At 34.7% G+C, this 24,824-nt stretch overlaps 2 protein-coding genes across 5 annotated transcripts in view; one reads left to right on the top strand and one right to left on the bottom strand.

Annotated features, from left to right (window-relative positions):
* The window catches only part of LOC106880265 (fat-like cadherin-related tumor suppressor homolog), a 53,287-nt gene extending 50,171 nt beyond the window's left edge, over window positions 1-3,116 (top strand). Inside the window, exons 26-27 of the mRNA XM_014930132.2 lie at window positions 969-1,139; window positions 1,490-3,116. Coding sequence (XP_014785618.1) covers window positions 969-1,139; window positions 1,490-2,588 — 1,270 coding nt within the window. The 3' untranslated portion in view covers window positions 2,589-3,116. The remainder of the gene's footprint in view (window positions 1-968; window positions 1,140-1,489) is intronic.
* A 5,384-nt stretch (window positions 3,117-8,500) lies between these two features.
* LOC106880266 (run domain Beclin-1-interacting and cysteine-rich domain-containing protein) overlaps window positions 8,501-24,824 on the bottom strand; it is a 47,987-nt gene continuing 31,663 nt past the window's right edge. For 3 of the 4 annotated variants that reach the window (XM_014930135.2, XM_014930136.2, XM_014930133.2), the window contains exons 16-22: window positions 24,672-24,736; window positions 23,678-23,981; window positions 23,000-23,078; window positions 22,400-22,474; window positions 21,637-21,730; window positions 19,013-19,085; window positions 8,501-14,003 (exon numbers count right to left, since the gene is read on the bottom strand). In XM_014930135.2, coding sequence (XP_014785621.1) covers window positions 13,949-14,003; window positions 19,013-19,085; window positions 21,637-21,730; window positions 22,400-22,474; window positions 23,000-23,078; window positions 23,678-23,981; window positions 24,672-24,736 — 745 coding nt within the window. In that variant the 3' untranslated portion in view covers window positions 8,501-13,948. Of the gene's footprint in view, window positions 14,004-17,691; window positions 17,752-19,012; window positions 19,086-21,636; window positions 21,731-22,399; window positions 22,475-22,999; window positions 23,079-23,677; window positions 23,982-24,671; window positions 24,737-24,824 lie in introns of all 4 variants that reach the window. The other variant, XM_014930134.2, reaches the window with a different exon arrangement.

The raw sequence follows: 24,824 nt of genomic DNA, 5'->3' as shown, positions 1-24,824 counted from the left end.
GACATACTTTAACAGCTACGACAACAGCAATAAAACCATTTCCCTGTCTATTCCACTGACAGAAAGTATAACAATGGTCAAAGGTTCACCTCTGACTCTTTTACTGACTTTCCTTCAACGTCGACATCACACAACAACTTTAGATCAGATTCAGGATGTTTAGCTATTGTTTCAGGCTGCATAGTAGTAACTCCAGGGTGTATAACCAGTTTAATGTTGTTCAGCTATTGTTACAGCATATACAGCTATATTTCAAGGTGTGTAGCTGTAATTTTGGGGTCTAAAGCTTTCATTTCAGGACATATAGATATTGGTTCAGTGTGTATATCTGTATTTTCAGTTCACATAATTATATTCTAAGAAATGTATAGCTGTAATTTCAGGGTGAATAACGATACTATCAGGGTGCATAGCAATTTTTTTCAGTGTACATAGCTGTTGTTTCAGGATGTATAACTATTGCTCCAGGGTATATAGTTATTCTGTCTGGATGTATAGCTGCAGCTTCAGGGTGTATAGCTGTAGGTTCAGGGTGTATAGTTATTGTCCCTGGCTATATAATTATAGTTTCCAGGAGTTAAAATGTTGATAGAAAGGTCTCTCCTTTGGTAGAATGTTAGCATATGATAGGTTACGTAGAGAACAGATCACTGTATATAGAGAACTCCCTGTACCTCTAGGTAACCTAGGCCAGTCAGTATCATTAAATATCTACAAAAATACATAATGGAACACCAACAGTGTGGTTTCAACTGACAATGTCTTAAGATTGATATTTCATCCATTTTGCCATTTCTTTGGAACATAGAATCTAAAAGTATGTCAATGTTGGTTTAATTCTACAAAGTAAACAATATTCTCTCATAGATTGTCTCTGATATGTTAGAGAATTACCAAACTCATCGCTTCCATACAAACTATATTTGAATAAATCTATTTCTTTCCTCTTGTTTCCCCCTTTTCCGTAGTTTGGTCCTGGAACATAAAGCTGTTTTACAGAAGATTTTTAAAGAGAAAAGTTCCAAGAAGCTGAAATCTTGGAATTTTCATGCTCCGGAATTATCTCTTCTCATCTTGGCTTGTCTCTTATTTATCTGCTGCATAATTTGTGTTTCCATCATCTACATGAAACAGAAAGAGTAAGTTCAGCATCCTCTCTCTCTCACTTTCTACCTCTTTCACTATCCATCCATCCATCCATCTATCTTTCTATTTGTGTGTGTGAGTGAATGTGTGCGTATGTGTTTGTGTGTGTGTGTGCAAAGGCTAACATTCCAGTCTTCTCCCCACATGAATTAAATGGTGATGGTGTTTATCTTCCCTGTTGCCATTATGACCATCCATTTGGCACACTGAAGGTACCTGTGGTACCATCTTGAAGAGAGAAGGTACCATAATGAAGGTAGTGGGTACTGTAATATATGAAAATCTGAAATTAATAATTTCTAATTAATTTCAATAAAATTATTTCTTCATTTTATTTTGACAGAGAAATGAAAAACCATCATATTGTCCATAAGTGCAAGAAAAATCGCTCGTTGTATGATTCTACTGACTTGACAGTCACAACAGATATTAATGGTCAGCATGAAAATTCTTCAAACTCTACCAGAAGCAACAGAGCCTCAATAATTAACCATACTTTTGAGTTTGACTCTGACTCAGGTCGTCATAGTAACGAGAGCAAAACTAATCAAACGGATGAAACGGACACTGGATTCCAGACTTCAACGCTATCAGTCAGCAAGAGACGAACTCGCCGACACAGTAAAGAATCTTTAGAAACGGAGACCCAAAGTCGTCATCCTGTGAAGTCTGCGAGAATGTTGTATCACTCTGACGACAGTGACTCACAGACAACACTGAACTGCAACAAAGAAAAGCATACATATGAAGATGTCGAAGACTCGTCTGATAGTGAATCAGAGAAATTATGGAGTAGAAATATTTATGATAAACCGGATAAAAGCATATTAAAAGGGAACTATCCGAAAAGTATCAGTGGTTTATACGATGCATCAGATGAGAATATGTATGAGATTCCCAATATGGTGTCATCATCGAAGGACAGTTTATATGAGATGTATGATAAACCAGATTCACCTCAGACAAATAACTTTTACGACATTGTTGATGATCCTTCCCTGAAGGATTTGTTCAGAGAAAACATTGATGAATCTGATTCTGATTGTTCTCATATCTACAGCAATGTTGTGACACATCATTATGAACACATCAGCTCAGACAGTGATATTCCCAGTGAGCCACACCCAGACTATATCACAACGGGCTCAGAGTTTTCAGACTTAACAGATGAACCGTCATATTCAGTGCACGGTTCGCTGAGCACACTATCCTACGCTTCCACATCGACATCACATTACAACTCACAATCAGATTTACACTCCACAAACAAATTTTCTAAGAACAGGGACAAAACTCTTCACAAAATTATAGGGCTCTTGGAACTCAGCCATTCTCCAGCTCTTTCATCAAGGGGCCATCAAGCTTGCCCTCTTCCTCCACGAGATTACAACACCCCAAGTAACCAGATGTCACATTTTAAAGCCTCCATGACTCAATTATGATATTAACTTAATGTTTTGAAATTCTAGACTGCTGTACAGTTGATATGAAATAGTCAAGTGGATGAGGTATCAGACTACAAACTCATAGGTTGTGAGTTCATGTCTGATTGCAGGCATTGTGTTGTGTCACTGAGCAAGACACTTATTTCTACATGGTTCCACATATCTTGTTGGGGAATAGGTACCAGGTCTTTGGGAAAGTTACCTGCAATAGACCTGCATCCTATCCAAGGAGAAATTTGTCTTGCATCCACTGTTATTGCTATGAACCCCACATTTAAGCACCAGTTTTATAAACCCCTTGAAGTTTATAAAAAAGAAATGCACTTATTTGGGCGAGTGGGGTCTGTTCACAGTAGCATCACTATGAAGCATTATCATTATTCAATGTTTAAAATATTAATGAGGTGCTATCAAAATATTAAAGTGGTGTCATTAAAATATTAATGAGGTGCTGTTAAAATATTAAAGAGGTGCCATTAAAATATTAATGAGATTATATTAAAATATTATAGAAATATTATAATATTAATGGGATGCTATTTTTAATGAGATACCATTAAAATATTAAAGAAATGTTATCAAAATCATAACTGAAACAATGATTACTGTTAAAATATTCTAAGAAGTTTTATTAAAATTACTTTGCAAAAAAAATTAAACTTAAATGAAAGAATGTTTATATTTGACAAAGTTAAGATTTCTTCAAACAGTAATCCAGAAAGTTTTTTTTTTACATTTAAACACTGCTGGTTTTATCCATTTTCAACCTTAAATAAGATTCTAATTTATTTCCCTAAAACAACAGAACAATCTTTTATAATCTTAATTTTAGTCTGATTGGACCATGAAAGAATTTTGGTAAAATATTAAGTTTGCAAACATCCAAAAATGAATTTTTTGTGATGTTTTGGTTAGTTTTACAGGTTATTATTATTAAACATGATTGTCCAATAAATCAAGGTAGGGTTATGTTTTATGGCTGGAAAAACGGACAGGCAGGGAGATAATGGGTGTGGTGGTGGTTGGTGGGTGAGTTTTAGATACTTTAACACTAGTTATGCAATTGTATTCTAGAATAGATGCGGTGAACTTATACACTGGGAAAAACAAATTGTGTATGGAGTAGGGTCTGTTCATTTCTGTACAAGAAACAACATTACTGTTGTATGTATGTGTACACACACACACACACACACCATACACACACATGTATATAGACACACACACACACACACATATGTACATAATTGAAATTTACAGAAAAAACAAAAGACAAAGACGGGTGTATGAACAACAAGCAGGTGTATTAGTTTGATGCTCGGGAAAGTGAGGAAGTCTTTCATGTTTCGAGCCTTTGCTCTTCAGCAGAAAGGAATAAGAGAAAATAAAGAGAGAGAATAAAAAAAAAACCTTGTGGATTTAGTGGTCAAGTATATACACACACGTGTGCAAGTAGTTAATACACTAGAAAGATTAATGATCTTCCTGCCTACCATTAGCATTTCAAAGCATTTAATAATAATAATAATAATAATTGAAAGAAGAAGATAATAACAATAATAATAATAATTCAGACTAGTAATAACATTGCAATTTTACTTATCACTGCTTAGTGCCCACCCTCTGTAATAATAATAATAACAATAATCCTTTCTTCTGAAGGCACAAGGCCTGAGATTTCTGGGGAGGGGACCAGTCAATTACATCAATCCCCAGAATGCAACTGGTACTTAATTTATTAAGCCTGAAAGGATGAAAGGCAAAGATGACTTTGGCAGAATTTGAACCCAGAATGTAGCAACAGACGAAATACCACTAAGCATTTCGCCCGGCATGCTAATGATTCTGCCAGCTCACCGCTTTAATAATAACAATGATAATAATAATAATAATATTTATTATTATTGTCATTGTTATTATTATTATTATTATTATTATTATTATTATTAAGCACTTGAAACAAAGCTGAAAACTTGCAGATCCCTAAGGTTACAGGTAGTAACCCGCTACTCACTTAAATCCCACCAGAAATAAGACTGAACCTGAGCCAGACCAAAATAATAATAATAATAATAATAATAATGATAATAATAATAATAATAATGATAATAATAATAATAATAATGATAATAATAATAATAATAATGATAATTGCAGTTTACGAATGTATATAAACTTTACTAGCATACACACAAACACAAACATACATTCACACATACATACATGCTCACACACACACACATATATATATCTACATACACAGATTACATACAATTTCACAACAGGATGTAAGGTCTTTAATGACAGGGTTTATAATAAGGTTTATATGGTTTAATAACAGGATGTATACGATTAGAATCAGTACAGTTTAACAATCAGGTATATATATATATATATATATATATATAGTATCATGGTGTGTATAGTTTAATGACCAAGTATGTAGATAGTCTTAAGGTATAACTCTATCTTTTTTCCATTTCTTTTAAGGTTTTGGTGTTTCTTTGTATAATTTAAATCTTTGTCACCAGTTGCAAAAGGATTTCATTAAATCTTATATTTTGTAACACACACACACACTGTATTTTAATGTGCATAAGAAACCCTTTTTTGTCCAAAACTAGGTTTAAAAAATATGGGTGTTTCTTATACATGGATAGTATTATAATCCCTTACAAAACCCTTTTTTCCAAATTTTAAGCCCCACAAATTAGGGGCTTCTTTATACATGAGGGTTCATTGTACACATTAAAATACGGTATATATACACACACACATGTACATAAAACATATATGCATACATATATGTCTGTGTGTTTGTGTGTGTGCGTACTTCTGTGTACATTGGCATGTATGTATACATGTATGTATATAAAATGCATGTGTGTTGTTAATACTGGTGAAACAAACATATATTTCCTGTATATTTTTGTATTTGAAAGAGACATTTGCAAAACAGAAGAGACTTTATCATTTGTTATATTTTCTAAAATTGTGACTGTAATAACTTCAAGCAAAGGGACAAAGCCATAAATTTGTGGAGAGGGATTGAGCAATTGAATTAACCCCAGTACATCACTGGTATTTTATTTCATCAACCCCAGAGGAATGAAAAGTAAAGCTAACCCCTGAGGGATTTGAACCTAAAACATAAAGAATTGAACCAAACACTGCAGGACATTTTGGAGGAGGGGGTAAGTCAATTACATTGACTTCAGTGCTATGCTGGTATTTATTTTATTGACACCAAAAGGATGAAAGAGAAAGTCAACCTCTCAGGACATGAAGATCGACAAAATGCCACTAAGCACTTAGCTTGGTGCAGTAACAATAATTCCACCATCTCTTAATATAATAATGAGTGTAGCGTTTTTATATATTTGTCCAGAATCAAGCTGGATGTGGAGGAGGAGAGAAAATAGTAATTCAGTAAAGGAGAAGTAGTGAGAGTAATAGCCCTGATTGAGGAGTGAGAGAAAGTAATAGCAATGAGAGAAAGGAAGGGAGGGGGAAGAAAATCAGCATTTCAACTCTTTGTGAGTATATGTGTGTATGCGTATACAAGGGAAGTATGTGAATGTTTGTGCGTGTGATTATTTTGTACCTTATTTGTATATAAAATACAACAATTAGCTGTCATTATTGACGGAACATGGTCAGCTAATTATAATAATGATGATGATGATAACTTTAATAATAAATGATTCTCAATACCTGTTTTGAAAGAAACTGGCAGCAAGCTGGTAGAATCATCAACATGCTGGCCAAAATGCTTAATAGTATTTCATCTGCTTTCACATTCTGAGTTCAAATTCCACTGAGGTTGACTTTGTCTTTCATCCTTTCAGAGTTGATGAAATAAATACCGGTTGAGCACCGGGTCGATATAATGAACTCCCCCCGCCCTCAAAATCACTGATCTTGCAGCAAAATGTGAAACCAATATTTGTTTTGGAAAAGAGTTGGCAGAAATATCAGAAGACATGGAGAGAATGTCTTTCAGAATTTAGTTCTGTTTCTCTGCTTTGAGTTTAAATCCTGCCAAACTTGACTCCGTCTTTTAAAGTACCAGTCATGTAACAGGGTCAATTCCTTTGACTATGTAAGCTGACTCCCTATAAAATATGGCTCTGTACCTGCTGAAAAGTTGAAAAAGAATTGTTTTGTATTATACTTTTTAAATTGTACAGTGTTTAAGACATGTCACAGATGTATATTATAGAAGTGTACTGTGTTAAGACATGTCACAGATGTATATTATAGAAGTGTACTGTGTTAAGATATGTCTCAGATGTATATTATAGAAGTGTACTGTGTTATCTTCAGAAGTAGGTATCAATCAGTCATCTGTATATCGTTACGACAGAAGCAAGTGTTGGTCAGTATAACAAGTTATTGGTCATTGTGTATGTCATTATTACGACAGGACTCAAGTAAATATGGATTGTATATTTTTTCTGATTTGGTGTATTTATCAGTAAAAATGTCTTGATTGTTGCCCATTGATGCTATTTCATTAACACCCTGGCCCAGGTGTGAAGAGATTGTCAAGATGTGTTATGTGTCTTGTGTGTGTGTGTGTGTGTGTGTGTGTGTGTGTGTGTGTGTGTGTGTGTGTGTGTGTGTGTGTGTGTGTGTGTGTGTGTGTTCGTTTTCAATTATATATTGGGTCATCTCATAAATAATGTGGTTTTTTTTTTATACTTCTTTTATTTTACAAAATTAAGATAAAGTTCTTTTTTAATTTGAAATATACTCTCCTTCATTTTCTACAATGCTCTTCCATCTATCTGGTAGATATTGCAAAGCCCCTCTTCCAAAATACAAAAACACTCCTCCAGTACTGTTCTGACCTCGTCTACAGAATTCATATTTTTTCCGTCCAAATGATTTTGACAACTGCAGAATAAATGATAATCCGATGGGACAATGTCCGGCGAATATGTTGGGTGGGGCATCATTTGCCAGTCAAACTGCTCCAGCCTCGCAGTATGTGGCCAAGCATTATCCTGATGGAAGAACACCTTTCATCTTGAAACCAAAGATGGTCGTTTTACTTCTTGCGCTGGCTTCAATGACCAAATCCAAGCTTCTCTGCTAGTTTCTCAACAGTTACAATGGCATTTTGTTCCACCAGGGTTTGCAGGACGTCCTCGTCAAGCTCTACAGATCTTCCAGGATAAGGCTCAGTTTCCAGCTTGGAATTTCTGGAACTACCATTGCCACTGGCTTACGCTTATTGTCTGATCCTCATATACTGCATTAATATTCCTCGCACTTTCCGTTGTAGTGTTACCTTTATTGAACTCAAAAACCAAAATATGCCAAATATGCTCCTTTGTCACTTCCATTATACCTTTGAAAAAGAAATACCTGTTAAAATCAAACAGGTGCTTATTCCATGCCCCTCCGGCTTTTAGTTCATGCAACTGAAAAGAAAAATTATTTATGGGATGACCCAATATATATACACACACACACTAATATCAAATAGTGGGAATGATCTTGTAGTAGTTGACAAGTTAACTGTGACACCAGACAATGGTTATGGCACTCTTTTGGTTAATCCAAAATAACTATATGCATGTGATCAGGGATTAATTTATCAGTATATTTAGAGCTGTATTTGACATTTCTATTTATATATCTTTCACTGAAGGATATAAACACCTAGAAATAATAATACAAAATAATATTAAAAAAGTGTCTTGTAAACAGTCTCTTGAGATATTTGTTCTGTATTGAGTTATGGACATTCCCATCATGAGAAATGTAGTGAACCAGTGAATGGTCCATAGTAAACCTGCAACCAATGAGATTTAGTCAGCAATTGGGATTTATAAAATATAAAAATCCCGATAAAGAAATAATTGATTGATTAACAGTGAGTGAGGCAAGAAATTCGTTAATAAGAATTAGAAAATGTCTGGTTTAATTTATTATCAGATATTTACATAAAGTGGTTTAGTTGTGAAATAAACTCAGGAAACAGGAGCAACAAACAATAATAATAATAATAATAATAATAATAATAATAATAATAATAAAAGTAATAATGGTGAAGAATAGAATTTGAAAACCAAACAAAACAAAAAAAAAATTTTAATAAATAAAACAGATCCGAGAAGAACTGAACTTAAAACCACTGTTTTCTGATGTTGAAACATAAATAACTCTGTTCAACATGTATTTGATCTCAGTATCTCAGTATAACCCCTCTGACACAGACAGCAGGACCACACACACACACACACTGGTTCTACTCTTTCAAACACACAGCAACCGCTCACTAAAGACAAAGTGATGCAGACAGGAAGTACATAGAGGAAGTAACTTCCATTAAAAATGGCACACAAAGAATGTTCCATTTATCACAGACACGACTCAAACCAACATTTCTTCTCACCCAAATTTTGTGCCAAGGCAAAGCAAGCTGATCTTCCAGACTTAATTTAATGGCTAATTTCTTTTGGACAATTTTGAAGGATATCAAAAACAGCTGATGTCTTTTGAGCATAAGCTTTGATGTGTCAATCACATTTACATGTGACAGGGATATCAATCATAAATCAAGTCAGATATAAACCAGCATTTAAATCACATCAATCATCTGTTGACGGTCAGGCTGGAAGACCCGTCAAAATAGTTTTACAGCCAAAGTAGTCGCAAAGAAAACCAGATTCTTTAGAAGAGAAGTGGGGGGTAGAGGAGTCATAAATTCATCTGGCTTGGAGACATCACTTGAATCACAGTGTCTCATAGGGATAGGATGGGGTTGTTTATTATGATTTAGTCAAAGCCTTTATTTCAAACACCTGACCCCAACAGACTTGGAGGAATTCAAATCATCGTTAAATCATTAACGATACTGAACATCTGGTTGAAAATTACCAGACAAAGAAAGAAAACGTCCATGGATGAGAGGAACGCAAAGAGAGGAGGTTGACCAAAGGAAAACATTCCCTGCCTTAAAAGATTCAAAGATTCATAATAAATTAAAGAAATGCACACAAATTCCATCCATGACAAAACAGGGGAAAAAAAGAAAAGAAAAAGAAAATAGGTGTTTGTTTGAAAGTCATTTTGGTAAAGAAGGCTGTTGACAGTTAATAGTTTGAAATTTAAGAATATTCAAGACATTCACAACTTCCATTGGAATGGAGGAATGGTAAATACTAAGCTTGGCACCAACAACAGGAAAGAGAGTATTTAAAATGTTGTTTGAAGTAAAATTGATGAAAACTGGTGATTATAACAGAAAAATAATATATTTTCCCACCATTATTATCATCTAGAAAATATTTCTTCATTTCTCTCTCACACACACAATGGTAAAAGACACACAGACATTCTTTTATTGTTTTTTTACTGATTTTAGTCACAGGTCTGGCCATACTGGGGCACCACCTTCTAGAGCACAAGGAATTATATCAACCCCAGTTTTTTTTTATTTTTCTGATTTTGGAAGGATGGAAGGCAAAATGGAACTGGATGGGAATTGAACTCAGCACTTCGAGGCATGCAACCAATGCCACAAAGTATTTTACAGATGCTCTACTGATTCTATTGTTCACTTAACCCATAAATTATAGAAATAAATAAATACAAGGACAAATAGCTAAGAATAAATAACAATATATTTGGTACAGCATGGTACAGTACAGGACACAGTTCAATACACTATATGGTACAGTGTAGGACATGGTACAGCCACCACGATACCACATAACACATCAACAATGTAAAGCATAAAATGATTGCACATTTAAGTAGGAATTAATGCGATACCTTTGTGGTGATGATGATGGTGATGATGATGGTGACAACGTTCTAGAAACCAATTCCACAGTTTGAAATATCCACAGAACCAACGTTTTTAACGATGACAAATGAAAGAAGGGTAAAAATTATTGTCACATTGGTATGAGACCACAGATTTGTAATGGAAGCTTATAGCGAATTGACTCTACTTCAGGACATGACTGGTACAGAACTTAATGGCATTCCCCCACCCCTCCAGACTTTTGGATACGACTTACTCGGATTCTGGATTCCAAAGGGTTTGGCACTCAGCCAAAGAGAACTGGTGTAAGTCATCCAAAATGGTTATCCATCAGTAGAATCTGCCCTTAACTAGACAGCCAAATGCAGAAGTTATTGCAGCAACTTCAACTGGGATACACTGGCTGAGAGGGACCATGAGGAGTGGAAAATGTGTGCTGAGGCCCTGTTCTACAGTAGCGTTCATAGGGGAAAAGGATTACGAAGTTGGTAGGCAGCAGATGTGAGAACTTGTAGCAAATACTATTTACCATAGACTCATTATACAATACAAGAACCAAATTTTAGAATCTATAGAAATAAATCTCACATCTTTCCAATATGGAAGATCATTCATTGCTCTGTGGACACACAGACATTATGCAAAGGAATTTCAAGACAAATGGATTCCATAGAAATCTAAACCATTTTTCTTATTTCAGAAAATAACACAAGACATTAATATAGATATTCTAACCAAGAAAATTGACTTAAAGTAAAATATTATCTGAAGTCAATAGCAAAATTCTGATAATGACAGAAATATAAAATGATTTCTGACAGAAAGTACCTTAAATGTCTACAGACGTACGAGGGTGAGTCAAAAAGTAATGCCATTTTGTTTAGGACAGGTATAATTACCAACACAGGAACATGTATCATACATCAAAATGAAGCTGGTCCTCTATGGATCACATCCCTGTTTCTCAACATTGCTATTGAGAGAAACGGTGACTATGTTGAGAAGTAGGGATGTGATCCACAGAGGACCAGCTTCATTTTGATGTCTGATACATGTTCCTGTGTTGGTAATTATACCTGTCCCAAACAAAATGGCATTATTTTTTTGACTCACCCTCGTCTTATGATGTAACAGTGAAATGGTAAGAGATAGAATCAATGTTTCTATCACAGACTTCCAGCCAGGTCAGTAAGAACTGACAGCTTCTTTACACACACAACCCAACCATATCTAAATGAGCCTCATAAAAATTGGTAAAAAGTATCAGGCAGACTTCTGAAGAAGAGGAAGATTCGAATCATCAGAGTCCAAACTGATGGCTGTGAAAAAGGATGGCACCTCTGAGATAGGAATTTCTGTATTTCAGATGGACTGGAAGGGTCATTGCACTATTTAGTCTGGTTAATCTTGGCATAAACCATATCGTTTCGCAGCTCTGAAGATTCTAACAAAACTAAAGAAGTATTCTACAAAGTGTAGCTATTTAAAGGAATGTTTGGATGGAATGAAATGTTATTACCACCAAATATGTGACATAATTAAATCCAAACACCTAGTCTTCAGCAATTTAACAGTATTACTACTGATTATAGTCTTCACTTGGAAGATGGACAGTGCTAAAGTAGGATAGCACAAGACACTTTGAAAGGATTTATGGAAATATTTGGAATGGTTAAATGAGAGAGTTTAATGTTGGTTCCCAGATTAAAGTTTTGTACTGGGTCCCACAGACAGAGCAACATAATTCTGACAATTTTCCTCTAATTAATTAGAAAATCAGGAATCAAATGAAACAAGGATTCAGTTTTAAGTCTCTGACGAAAGTAGTTCCGTAAGTGACTCCACATACCAAACCTAACCCCTAGCCAATCAGGAGTTTATACTCAGTGGCTGAGAGAGATTGTGAGTTTAAAAACGGTTTTGAAGTAGCTGAAGACAAGGATCTTATAGTTCGGGGTTAGTAACATATAAAGGCAGCTCTTGGTTTTTCAGGCAGGTTTACAATGTCAAAAAAAAAAAAAAAAAAAAGAAAGAAAGAGTGGGGAGGGACACACAGTTAACTTAGAGAGACTAAAAGATATTCCTTAATCCATTTAGAGATAATCTATTCAGGCCTAAAGTAACTTCTGAGTCACAGTTGATCCAAAAGACTACCATCAGTCCTTCATTTTATTGAAGAGAATTTTTTTTTTTATTTAGCAACAAAGTTTGAGTGAAGAATACTCTTGTGTAAGGCACTGAGTAATTGGACCATGAAATTTTCAAAGGTCAAAGGTCATGGAATGATTTCTCTAATGTTAATAGTGCATGGATTTATCATTATTATTATTATTAATAATTCAGTTAGAAAACTGTTGAACTACACAGATTGACCCTAAACCTAATTATTTCTATGAAAGCAATATTTAGATAATTCTTTAAATGAGGCTTGGGTTAATTCTTCGCACAAATCCATACATCGTCCAATCTCCTCCAGGGTTACATACATTTCTTTATTGCTCATACCAGAGTTACATTGAAATCAATATTCCATACTACAATCAAGTTTCCAGATTGATCCAATTTCACAATTATATATAAAAAAAAAGTTTTAGTTTTAAATACCAAAGAATAAGACAATAATTTAGTGGTCACCCTGCCATATTATTTAGAGGTCACCTTGCTATATAAATCTAGAGGTCACTCTGCCATTTTGTTTGGAGGACCAAACTTCTATAATTCAAGAATAATTCTCAACTGAAATTTAATTTCTGATTAAAACAACAAAAGATAAAACATTTCAAAGTGATACCATTTTCACAAAGGCAAAAAAAAAGGTATCATTTTTCTTTAGAGAAATAAATTGGAAATTCTAAGAGTTTTACTCCAGATTCTTAGTTGGTTCCTTGTTTGGAATTTTATAAGAAAGCTTCAACAACCTTTCACTGCAAGATCTCATCAAAATATACATTCCAGGGTAACATGCGATACCATCCTTCTTGCAGTTATTGATCACATGCACACACACACTTCTTCCTTTCTATATACACACACACATATATATATATCAAACGAAGACATTATATACATCAACAACACATTAAATATATTTAGCTGCACATGCTTATAAAGCATAATTCTTAAAACATATTTTACTGATTGTATTTATGATGACAATGATGATGATGATGATGATGGTGGTGGTGGGGATTGTACACACAGAATCACATGGAAGTAAACTTGTCAATGCAACAACAAAGACAAACAATAATAATTATAATAGTAATAATAATAATAATAAAAATAGTTTCCAGTATAAATATTATCCTTTAGCATGTACAAAGCTTTGACCAGAAAAGCTGTTTCTATTTGGTGATAATGTTGTTAAGCTGGTACCAAATGTGGAAGCTGGAGGAATACATTGCTGGCCTCAGAACACAGGGCATCTCTTGCATTACAGAACGACGAGATATTGTGCAGTTAATGCAGCAGCTTCTGCTTGTTTTAACTGCAGCAGGATTGATGCAGGTGACACAAACAAGACACGGTCATTCCAATAATAACTGACAACCAAACTTGACGATGGCTACTTCAGTCAGCCGTTTTCTTCTTCTTCTATATCGGTTGATCGCTGTTGTTGCACTTTCCTTCTGAAATAAAAAACACATTCACCATGTTACCAAACTGAATCAAACAAACAATTTCTTCAACTTATCTCTGCAATTCTTATTTCAAATATTTTTGTCTCATTTTAACAGAAAATTTGACATTTATTTCTCCAAGAAACACTGACAAAGATAGTCTTTAAAATTAGAATGTTAACTATTGCTTTAGGTGTAATTAGGCCGAAAAATTAGCATGTTATTTAATATTGCTAAAATTAAGTTCATACAAAGTCATGTTTCCTTCCTTACAATTCCCAGATTCTATGATTCTTCATACCAACCCACTCCTGGTCACATGTTACTACAATCCCACTCCGCTTTAACACCCATTGCTATTACCTCAACCAAACTCTCATTAACATCAATAATAAAGACTAAACTTCAGTGATTAGACTTTCCATCAGTTTTATGGAAGAACTTTCCAGTCAACTTCTATCCCAAAACTCATCCCAAATGTTTTATCAAACTTCCCTAAATCACTGACTTTAAAAATTTTGAACATCAATCTCTATTGATACTTTTTTCAGCCAGTTGTGGAAGCAGGGAGGCACACACACACATACACACATTTTGACCATTCTGGCCTGGATTGGACAAAACCCGTTGAGGCAGTATTCTACAGAGATGATTGGCACCTGTGCCAGTGGAACGTTAAAAGCATCATTCAAGCATGATGTTATAGTCATAGTGGAGGGAGCACAACTCCCATTTTAGCAAGCTATTATGTAACTAACCTGCATACCAACATACAACATACATTAGGCCTTACAGTGATTAGATCCAGGATGGAAAAACAGAGGTATAAGTAAATAAATGCTTTAAAACATAGTTCATCATCAAAACTCTACAATTATATTGGAATAAAACACCTTTAACTTTAATGGAAGGACAGAGACAGATTAAAGGAACAGCAATGGATTCAAGAGAGGCACCGTCATATGCAAATCTAGTAATGGGATACCTAGAAGAGAAGCTATTTTGGAAAACAGAAATACCATTCAACCAAACATTTAAAGAATATGTCATTGAGAAATGAGAGCATTTTTCAATGACTTATTTTTTGGAATAAACCAAAAATAAATTACATGTGTTTCATAATGTCTTAAACACCCTTCGTCCGTCCAGTAAATTTACAATGGTAACTAGTGAAAAAGAACTACCATTCTTGGACATCATTGTAAAATTATGAGTTACCAGGATCAAAACAGACATTCTATAAACAGATACACACTAATATAACAGAGACATCACACCTATCTCACAGCAAATGAAATATGCCATACAGCATAGCAAGATGCATGTAGTAAATCCAGAACTATGGCATATACAACTGAAAAAACTGAAAGGCTTTCTATAACTATAAAAACATTGCCTGAAATTAATAGATAATGGAATTTTAAAAAAGTCAAAGAGCTAGGCCTTTCTCAACTCAGGATAAAAATAGAATCCAGTTTGAATCAAACATATTTATTTCGACAAAAGCACTCACCACCCCAATTCTTTTCCAGAGCAAGAAAACATAGGACTTAGCAAACATCAATCAAAAAGAAATACCTCACACGGGGAAACTTCTGTTCTGTAAAATCTTGGAGAGAGATGTAGAATATGAAGCAAGAAAAACAGAAACAGAAACTGACTCCGAGGTAAAATTAAAAAACAGGCCATAATTCAAGAGAAACACAGGCATGAACAGATACACACACAATGCTTCAATAGTTCTTCCAAATATGGACATGAATGAAGTAATAGAAAAACTGTCCCAAACACTCGATAGGATTTAATTTCACTTGTAATAATTCTGAGTTCAATTCTTACCCAGATCGGTTCTACATTTATTCCCTTCAACAAGTATCAGTAATATATAACAGATGATGGAGACACACTGTCCTAAAATAAGTAACTTGGTGTATATGCAAGAAATTAATAGTTCCAGTGATTGACTAACAATATATATATGTAAAAACTTTAAAATTAATTAGGTTTCTACGAAATTTAAGTTTTCATGAAATTAATTAGGTTTTTATAAAGCTTATTTAAACCAGCAAAGACAGGCAGTTAGGAAATCAGGTAAGGGTTAGTGAGAAAAATGAAGTTTAGAAGAATCTAAAAGACTAGAAGATGGCATGACCGTTTAGTTAATATTTATATAATGTTTAGTTATGGGTTAACAAGTCTTGAATTCATGCTGAAGCAGTTTATTAAAATGGAAAACAAACTCAAGCCAGTAAAGGTTCTTCTTGCAGAATTTTGTTTAATTTTAAGTTGAAATTGAAGAGAAAAAAAGAAACATGCATGAACTATTGTCAGTTTGGAAATTACGAAGAAGATAATGATGCTAAGATTGTCAAAGGAATTGTTAAATGTAAGATTATGAAGGCAGCTGTAGAAGGTGGATATTTGACAGCCAATTAAAGAACAAACAGTTTCTGGACAGTGACAAAATATCATGCTTCCAATCTACAAAGAGAGTTATATCTTCAAATATATTGAACACTGATCAATAGTTTAGGTTTTAGATATTGAGTCTCATCTTTAGGAAATTTTCCTAATCAATATTTTATATATAGATTATTTAGTGTGATGGGATGCAGCTCGTAATGTCTTTTAGCAGGGTAAGGTTGACAGTCTGGTGCACAGCTGCAATAGGTGAAGGACAATGCAGTCATATCTGCAGTAGGTTGATGTCTTTTGATTAAATCTGGTTGGTGCAAAAGATGGAGTTGTGTAGGTGCATCATACAACTCAGCTCGCTTGATGAAAGAAGACCCAAATGTTCCAGGAATGGAGTGATGCCACATTCTGATCAAAAAAAGCTACCAGATCTTTTTTTCAACACCACAAATTTCTCTGATATGGTGACCACATGTTGAAAGACATAAAATTTATGGCAGGACACCCTTTAATGAGGGCTGGGGGTTCATAGCTTGAACAGAGATCAACCAAGGTCCAATCTATATTGATATACAAGCCAGGGCCAATAACGCAACATGCTCAATGATAAGATGAGAATTTGGGCACCCAGTCTCAACAGACAACCTAAGATGAACATTTTCATAGCAACATATCAGGACAACCCTCCTTGGATCTATAGCCATGTTCCTTGATGGCTGCCACACTCAGATGCTCCCGATGGCTTTCAAAGAAGGACCAATCAGCCATTTCTTCCCAGTGGACCAACAAAACAGAAAAAGGGCTGCAGTTTGCTGCAAGGTACCATCCGAATCCTTTATAGATGTGTGCATGCCTTGCGGCTGAGTTATCCTCTGGAAACCAACCCACGGTAGATGATTGAAAGTAAGGACTTTGATGAAGGAGAATGATTCCACATCTGCAGATAAAATTTAGATGATGGATGATGAAAGAATGTGCTGCAGCCCTCATCATGCCCAATGCAAGTTGTCAATACAAAACATAAAAAAAAAAAAAACTCAACCTGAAAGGGTTTTTTTTTATATTTCCAGACAAAGTATTTAGTAGATTGTTCTAGACGATATTTTAAAAATATAATTAGAACAACAACAACAATACAGGTGTATCGAGGCAGAAAGAAGGGACAGCAATGCCTAATTTAAACTATTGATCTTTTGTAGTTGTTGATCACACCAGAAATGGTAGACAGGTTTGATTGAAAGGGATTAAAATTGATGAAGTTTCACTACAAGGAATACTTTACCAGTAGCGAGATAATGTCACTTCCACAAATAGGCATCAGTCACCTTCGTTTTTAACTTCTCTGAAGACAAGTTGAAAATTATTTCATACCAATGATTTCAGAAAATGGTTTCATTTAACACACAAATGTTTACAGAGAACTTTCTAACAATCTCTGCCTTAACAGCTTTTAAAATTGATTTTTTAAAAATTTTTAAGCTTATCCAAAATAAATATATACTCCAACATCATGTAAGTTCTGTTCATAGGCTGTCACTGTTCATTATATACACACATTCACTGACTATACATTAAAGCTTGTTGCTGCGTTTATCATTTACAGGCGTTCAGATTGCATACTAAAGGTTGTTGTGGCATTTATATTATACATACATTTACTGATTACTTACTAAAGGCCATTAACTGACAACATATTAAAAGCCATTGCTACATTCATTTTATATATACATTCACTGGCTATACATGAACAGTTTAACTAGAAGTACACACACACATATATATATAAAGATGTAATTAACTGAAAAATAAAACTTGGATGTGTTAAATCTGTTCTCCTGATATATATATATATATATATATATATATATATATAGTGCCACCTGACTGGGTCTCGGGTCGGTGGCACATAAAAAGCACCCACTATACTTTCAGAGTGGTTGGTGTTAGGAAGGGCATCCAGCAGTAGAAACCTTGCCAGATCAGACTGGAGCCTGGTGCAGCCTTCTGGCTTGCCAGTCCTCAGTCAAACCGTCCAACCCATGCCAGCATGGAAAGCGGACGTTAAATGATGATAATATATATACATATATTATATATATTTACAAATTGTTGCTATTATGTTAAACTGTTGTAAATTTGGCTAAATGCATTTTTTTCAATATTTATTTTTGTTTGCAATAGCTGGTTCTTTTGGTCAAACTATCGTATCTCCAGCTGCTTCAGATGCCAAGATATCAAAATTTGTCAAAGGTTTGGCTATGGAATGGTGAAGCTGTTTTCTCGTTTTCTGAAAAAGCACTGTTTTGGACTTATGACATTTTTGTATAATAGCAACAATATATATGTATATCTGAGTGTAATCATATTTAAGGTACTGATGTCACGTCTTTAAGGGTTGGGTTAACTGATCCCCAGAACTTGAATAATACTTATTTTGCCAACACCAAAAGGACAAAAGATAAATTGACCCTGTTTTAATTTAAACACAGAGCATAAAGGCGTAAATATTCCAAACACTTCTAAAACTTTAAACTCATCATTATTGTCACCTTCTTCCATCCAAAATTTATCATTTTCCCAAAATTCAGTGAAAAAGAACTCACCTGACAGCAATACGAGCACATTTCGGACATTTATTGGGTATGAAACAACTAATGTGGTAACAAGCTTTACAATCTAAAGAGAAGGAATACAAAACACAAATAAAAATATGTACATAAAAAACAAACAAACAATAAAGCAAGAAAAACAAAATTATTAATGCAATTCTACATTATCATCATCATTGTTTTACATCAACTTTCCATGTTGGCATGAGTCAGGTGGATTACTGTGGTCAAAACCAACACATAATTAGGGGTACTTCTCACTTAAAAGGGGTCAGAACTGTATAAATAGAATCATGCTAATATTACCAATTCTACAATGGTTTCAGGCTCAGTTCTACTCCGTGACTCCTTAAACTTTATAACCCAGGGTTAACCAATGTGTTGTCAGTGGAATTGATACACAGAAAATGTATGTGTCAGTGGCAAATTGACCCAGTGTCAGACAAAAGCATATTTCCAAAAACAATTGAAATTAAAACAACAAAAACGGTCAGCTATGAAGTATAGAAGTATTTGACCACCACCACCACCAATAATAATAATAATAATAATAAATGGTTTTAAATTTTGGATCAAGGCCAGCAATTTCTACTGGTGCTTATTTTATCAACCCTGCAAGGATAAAAGGCAAAATTGATCTCAGCGGAATTTGAACTCAGAACATAAAGACAGACAAAATGTTGCTAAACATTTTGCCCCGCATTTTAATGATTCCACCAGCTCTCCACTTTAACAACAACAATAATAGTAGTAGTAATAATAATAATAATAAATATAATAACAATAATCCTTTCTACTGGAGGCACAAGGCCTCAAATTTGGAGTTGGGGGGGGGGACTAGTCAATTACATTGACCTCAGTGTTTCACTGGTACTTAATTTATCAACCCCCGAAAAGATGAGGGCAAAGTCAGCCTCGGCAGAATTTGAACTCGGAACATAACGGCAGACGAAATACCGCTAAGCATTTCGCCCAGCATGCTAATGATTCTGCCAGCTGACTGCCTTAACAGCAACAATATTAGTAGTAGTAGTAATAATAATAATAATCACAACAGTAATATTTCCCTCAAAAAATCTGATCCTGGTAACATAGGGGGAACCTTGTCCTCTTTTTCTGCTGGTAGACGGAATCAACGTTCCTTTAACAACCCTGTCACTGTTGCAATCTATTTTCCCATTAAATTTATTCATAATTAACTACTAAACGAAACGAAGTTAATAAACCAAATATTAATTGATCAATAGCAGATACTCCATTATATTATTCCCAGGTCAATAAGGAGAAGGGGGCGGGAGAATTCGGTTTGTTAGCATTGTAAGGTGCAACTTTACAATCATAAATAATTTAATTTAGAGTTGAATTATGTTAATTAAAAATTAACTTAATTTAATTGGTAATTAACTTATCATTGTTTTAATTCTCCGAAAATACCTTAAAATTGCTTTTTGATAAGAACAGTAATTCTTTGCTGAGGAGGTCTAATAACATAACACTGAAACATGCTTGGGTTGTCTCCCATACTTGCCAGTTAAAATAATATTAGTCGTTATGTCCAATTAGATTTTTGATATCAACTTTATTAAATATGTTACCACTAACTAAACTGTTGTCTTTCATACAGATGGTGTCACTGAGTAATCTGTTATGACTCTCAAAGATTGACTTAAATTTGGGGACTCAACTGGCAAAGGGACATAGTTTCCTGTAGGTTACCAAAAAAAAAGAAGAACAAAGTCAAAATTTGTCAACTAATTTAGGGATAACCCAAAAATATGATTATTTAACCCACAAATCAAAAGCCCCAAATGTTGAAAGGCAGAAAATGGGAACCCGTGTGTGTGTTTCTATATGTCTGTATGCAGATAAGATGTTAGAGAGGCAGAGGACAGGAAAAAGAAGAGAGTTGAACCAACCTGATTGATGAGGCTTTCGTTTAAAAATAAAGAAATTATAATTAATGTAAAGAATCATTTAATTCAAACAAGGAGAGAAATTGCTTAATTAATGGAGAGGGATTTATTTAGGGCAACAGCTGATGAGTTTTACTAAAACTGGTTCAAAAAAGGGCAGCATCTTTATATGGTAACAGAATGAGGTTTGATGAGGGGACAGTAAAGATCCTTGTATGGAGTTTAATTAAATGTGAACAACTTCATTGAGACAATTCCAACAAACCTATGAATCAAAACCATTCTGACTTTGACCATCTCACCTTTTCAGTCAGTCAATCACAACCTATATTATCCAATATCTTCTCTATAGCAATACGTTACGATTAAAGAGAGATCTGGCTGCTATTTCTAGCAGGTCAAGCCCCAATGAAGAGTTTCTCATTGGTTCAATTTTAAAGATGTCTTCGGTTGGTGAAACAAACAAGCAAAAAGAATCTCCATCAACCGAACAGGTTTTAAAGTGGGTCGGACGACAACTGAGAAACTCCAGCAGATCACATCCAGTTATTCAATGGTGTCACTGGTGTACTTTAGCAGTCCACTATTACAGTCACATGACTTCGAGAAACAGAAGCGTTGCAATCACATGATATCAGTAACCATAGCAACAGAACACAATTCCCAACCTGATGCAGAATCCATTCATGAAAAGCGGGTACTTACGAGGACAATTGATGACTTTATTTAACTGGAACGGGAAGATAATGTCATGATCATTGTTGCACAGTTCACAGATGAACCCAAAGCAATGGCAATGCTGTTAATTAGAAATTGAAAATTACATTCTAATTAGAAATAAAAAAACGACTGTACCACTGAGAGACAAAAGTCACAGAGGATGTGCTCAATCAAGCATTATATGACCCCAAACTCGTCACTAACACATCATTAGTAATCAGTTTCCCGGAACCTTTTGCCATTCGGATTGCTATGTCAAATGTAATACTTATTCAGTCACTTTGTTTTCAATCAACCATGCATTATCTTGTAGTTTCAAGACTTCGATTGTGTGATTACATATTTTTGGCACGACATTATAGGGTAGGTGCGAGAGACAGGATCTGGCTGGTTTGAATGCAAAGCAGAATATTTAGGCCAGTTTAAATGCTAAAGGGTTAAACAACACTGCATTGAGACCCCAACCTTACTATAAACTGGAGCAGTCAACATCATTAAAACACAGCGTAAGAAGTTTGCTTCTCAACCACATGGTTCTGGGGTTCAGTCCCATTGCGTGGTACCTTGGGCACATGTCCTCTACTATAGCCTCAGGCTGACCAAAGCCTTGTGAGGGGATTTGGTAAACAGAAAATGACTTTTCATGTGTGTGTGTGTGTGTGTGTGTGTGTGTGTATAAGATTGTTCTCTATTAAGATTAATCAGACTCAATTCAACATCAATGATAGGCTTTCAGGAAATAACTTACCTCACACTCTTTAACATGGTTGATGCCATTTGTCACAAATTTCTTCAGCATTGCTAATAACTCACCATTTTTCACCTGAAACCAAACAGAGTAACCAGTGGTATGAGGGCTTAGAGTTCAAACAGTGATAGCAGCAGATTTACAGAAACCTTCATGGTTATCAAGGGACAGTTGTCTAATCGATGGCACTATAAACCCTCGACGAACCCCTTGCAGCACTTTACGCATTTGTGTTTGATCCAATGACAAAGATGTGTTTAAGACAACAACACTCACATACCAAATCAATATCAATAACAAGGAAATAATTTCATTCTCAAACACAGGACAATGCTCATAATGCAGCACGAACAGGAGAAACTAGCCACATTTTGCAGAGAAATGTGTTGGCGGCCAGCCATGACATTCAAACTTTGTTCACTTTCATTGTAATTTGAATTTAACATCAATGATGTTTAGGCACAAGCGTGGCTGTGTGGTAAGAAGCTTGCTTCCCAAACACATGGTTTTGGGTTCAGTTTCTAAAATGGTCAATTTAATATGTTTAGTGTTTTCGCTCGCATAAAGAATTGGTTAAAGTAGAAGGAATGGTATTCTTACCAAAAGCAAGTCAGCAATGGAATATGTATGAACTTCTCGAAATAAATGACCAGACAAATTCTCTATTGCTGGGTAAATACTGAAAAATAGAAATATAATTTTATTATGTCATGCAGATGTAGCTAACGAGTTTTATTAATTATCACCCTAATTAAACCCTTTGCTGTGTTGATGATGGAAAGGAGAAAGATAAATGAAGTTTTGTTTGTTTTATTTCATGTCTTTATTGTTTCTTTTTTTTATTTTTTCATAATTTTATTGTCATGTAAATATGTTAATGACTTACAAACACAACCCTAATTAAACCTTAAGACAATATAATTAACTTTAGCTTCAGGAAGCAATGATGTCATGTTCTGTTAATTAAATCAGATTTAGAGGTGGAACAGTCAAAAATCAAAAGGTTTGTAAATCTTTAAATTGTTCAAACTCAGCAGTATCCATCAATGGGTCATTTGTACTATTGATTTTAAGCAAGAGGTAGATGAGTTGTGATGTTCATGCTGTTCCAGATCAATTAACTATATAATTTCAGTGAAATATCCACAATAGGGAAATAAAACCAAGCAATATATTTAACTCCCTGACCTTTTATTGCCATGATTGTATGGTGCTTACCGATATTTCCTTTCTGACTAAATTCCAGATGAATTCAGAGACTAAAGAGATAACACTCACCTTATACTTGCATGTCGGCAGATTTTCATGAGTGTCGCTAGATGTATCAATTGTTGGCGATATTGTTTAATATTATCTAGAACCTTCACTCTGCGATATAAGGCTGGGTTTATGTCTTCAATATTGAAAAAGGGTTCATGGAAAATTTTGGTTAAAAGATCAGAAGAATATTTGGAGACATAGTACTTAGTGAAATCCCATTTCTGTAGAATCCTGGCTGGAATATAAGCAGTGGCATTGGTATGACAACATTGGCAGAAATACTTGCCCAGATATTCACAATAACGAAACCGCTTCATGTAGGCTGGAATGACACAAGTGACATTAATGAGTGACTGATGTTAATATAATGGAATATCTGAGATTGTATCAGTGAAGATAGGAATGCATTGACAATGAAGCAAGATTAGATATTCTAATTAGGAGAATTTAGTCCAAATATTTGATGTGTAAATATTTGTGTTGCTAAATACATCCTGGTGTACCAATGAATCAGATCAAGAGTTGTTCTTTCCTAAAGATGCGTTTGTAAATATTGGATGGATGTAGCAAAAATAAGAAGTCTATAAAAGACATTTTGGAGAATATTTTCTGGCCATTTCTTTGTTCACAAATTTTGAAAATATCTTTTATTCATAAAATCTTCAACTTGTCTGTTTTCTTCATTTGCTATTGTTACATTATATTGGCAATACCTGTAATATATTTATTTCTTTATTGCCAAGTTGTATCGGCCCCTTTGCCCTACCCTTGGATAACATCAGTAGCGTGGAGAGGAGAGGCTGGTCTGCATGGGTGACCGATGGTCTTCCATAAACAACCTTGCCCAGACTTGTGTCTGGGAGGGTAACTTTCTAGGTGCAATCCCAAGGTCATTCATGACCAAAGGGAGTCTTTACCCATTACCCTTTAAGTTGACCATGGACTGAATAATGTTACCAGCCGTCAGGTGGCAGCACAGTAGAAGAGAGAAGAATTTTAGTGAAAGTCTTACCAGGTTCCACACGAGTTCCACAGCCTGCACATCGATAGTTCTGTTTGGGAATGACCACATTTCTTCTGTAATATGACAAGTATACATTGGCATTAGAAAGACAAAGACTTTTGGCAGGTTAAATAAAAGAATATGTGAGCATGTATGTATGTA

This window comes from Octopus bimaculoides, chromosome 19 (genome assembly GCF_001194135.2).
Source record: "Octopus bimaculoides isolate UCB-OBI-ISO-001 chromosome 19, ASM119413v2, whole genome shotgun sequence".
NCBI lineage: Eukaryota > Metazoa > Mollusca > Cephalopoda > Octopoda > Octopodidae > Octopus > Octopus bimaculoides.
This window is presented reverse-complemented; position numbering and strand designations above follow the sequence as displayed.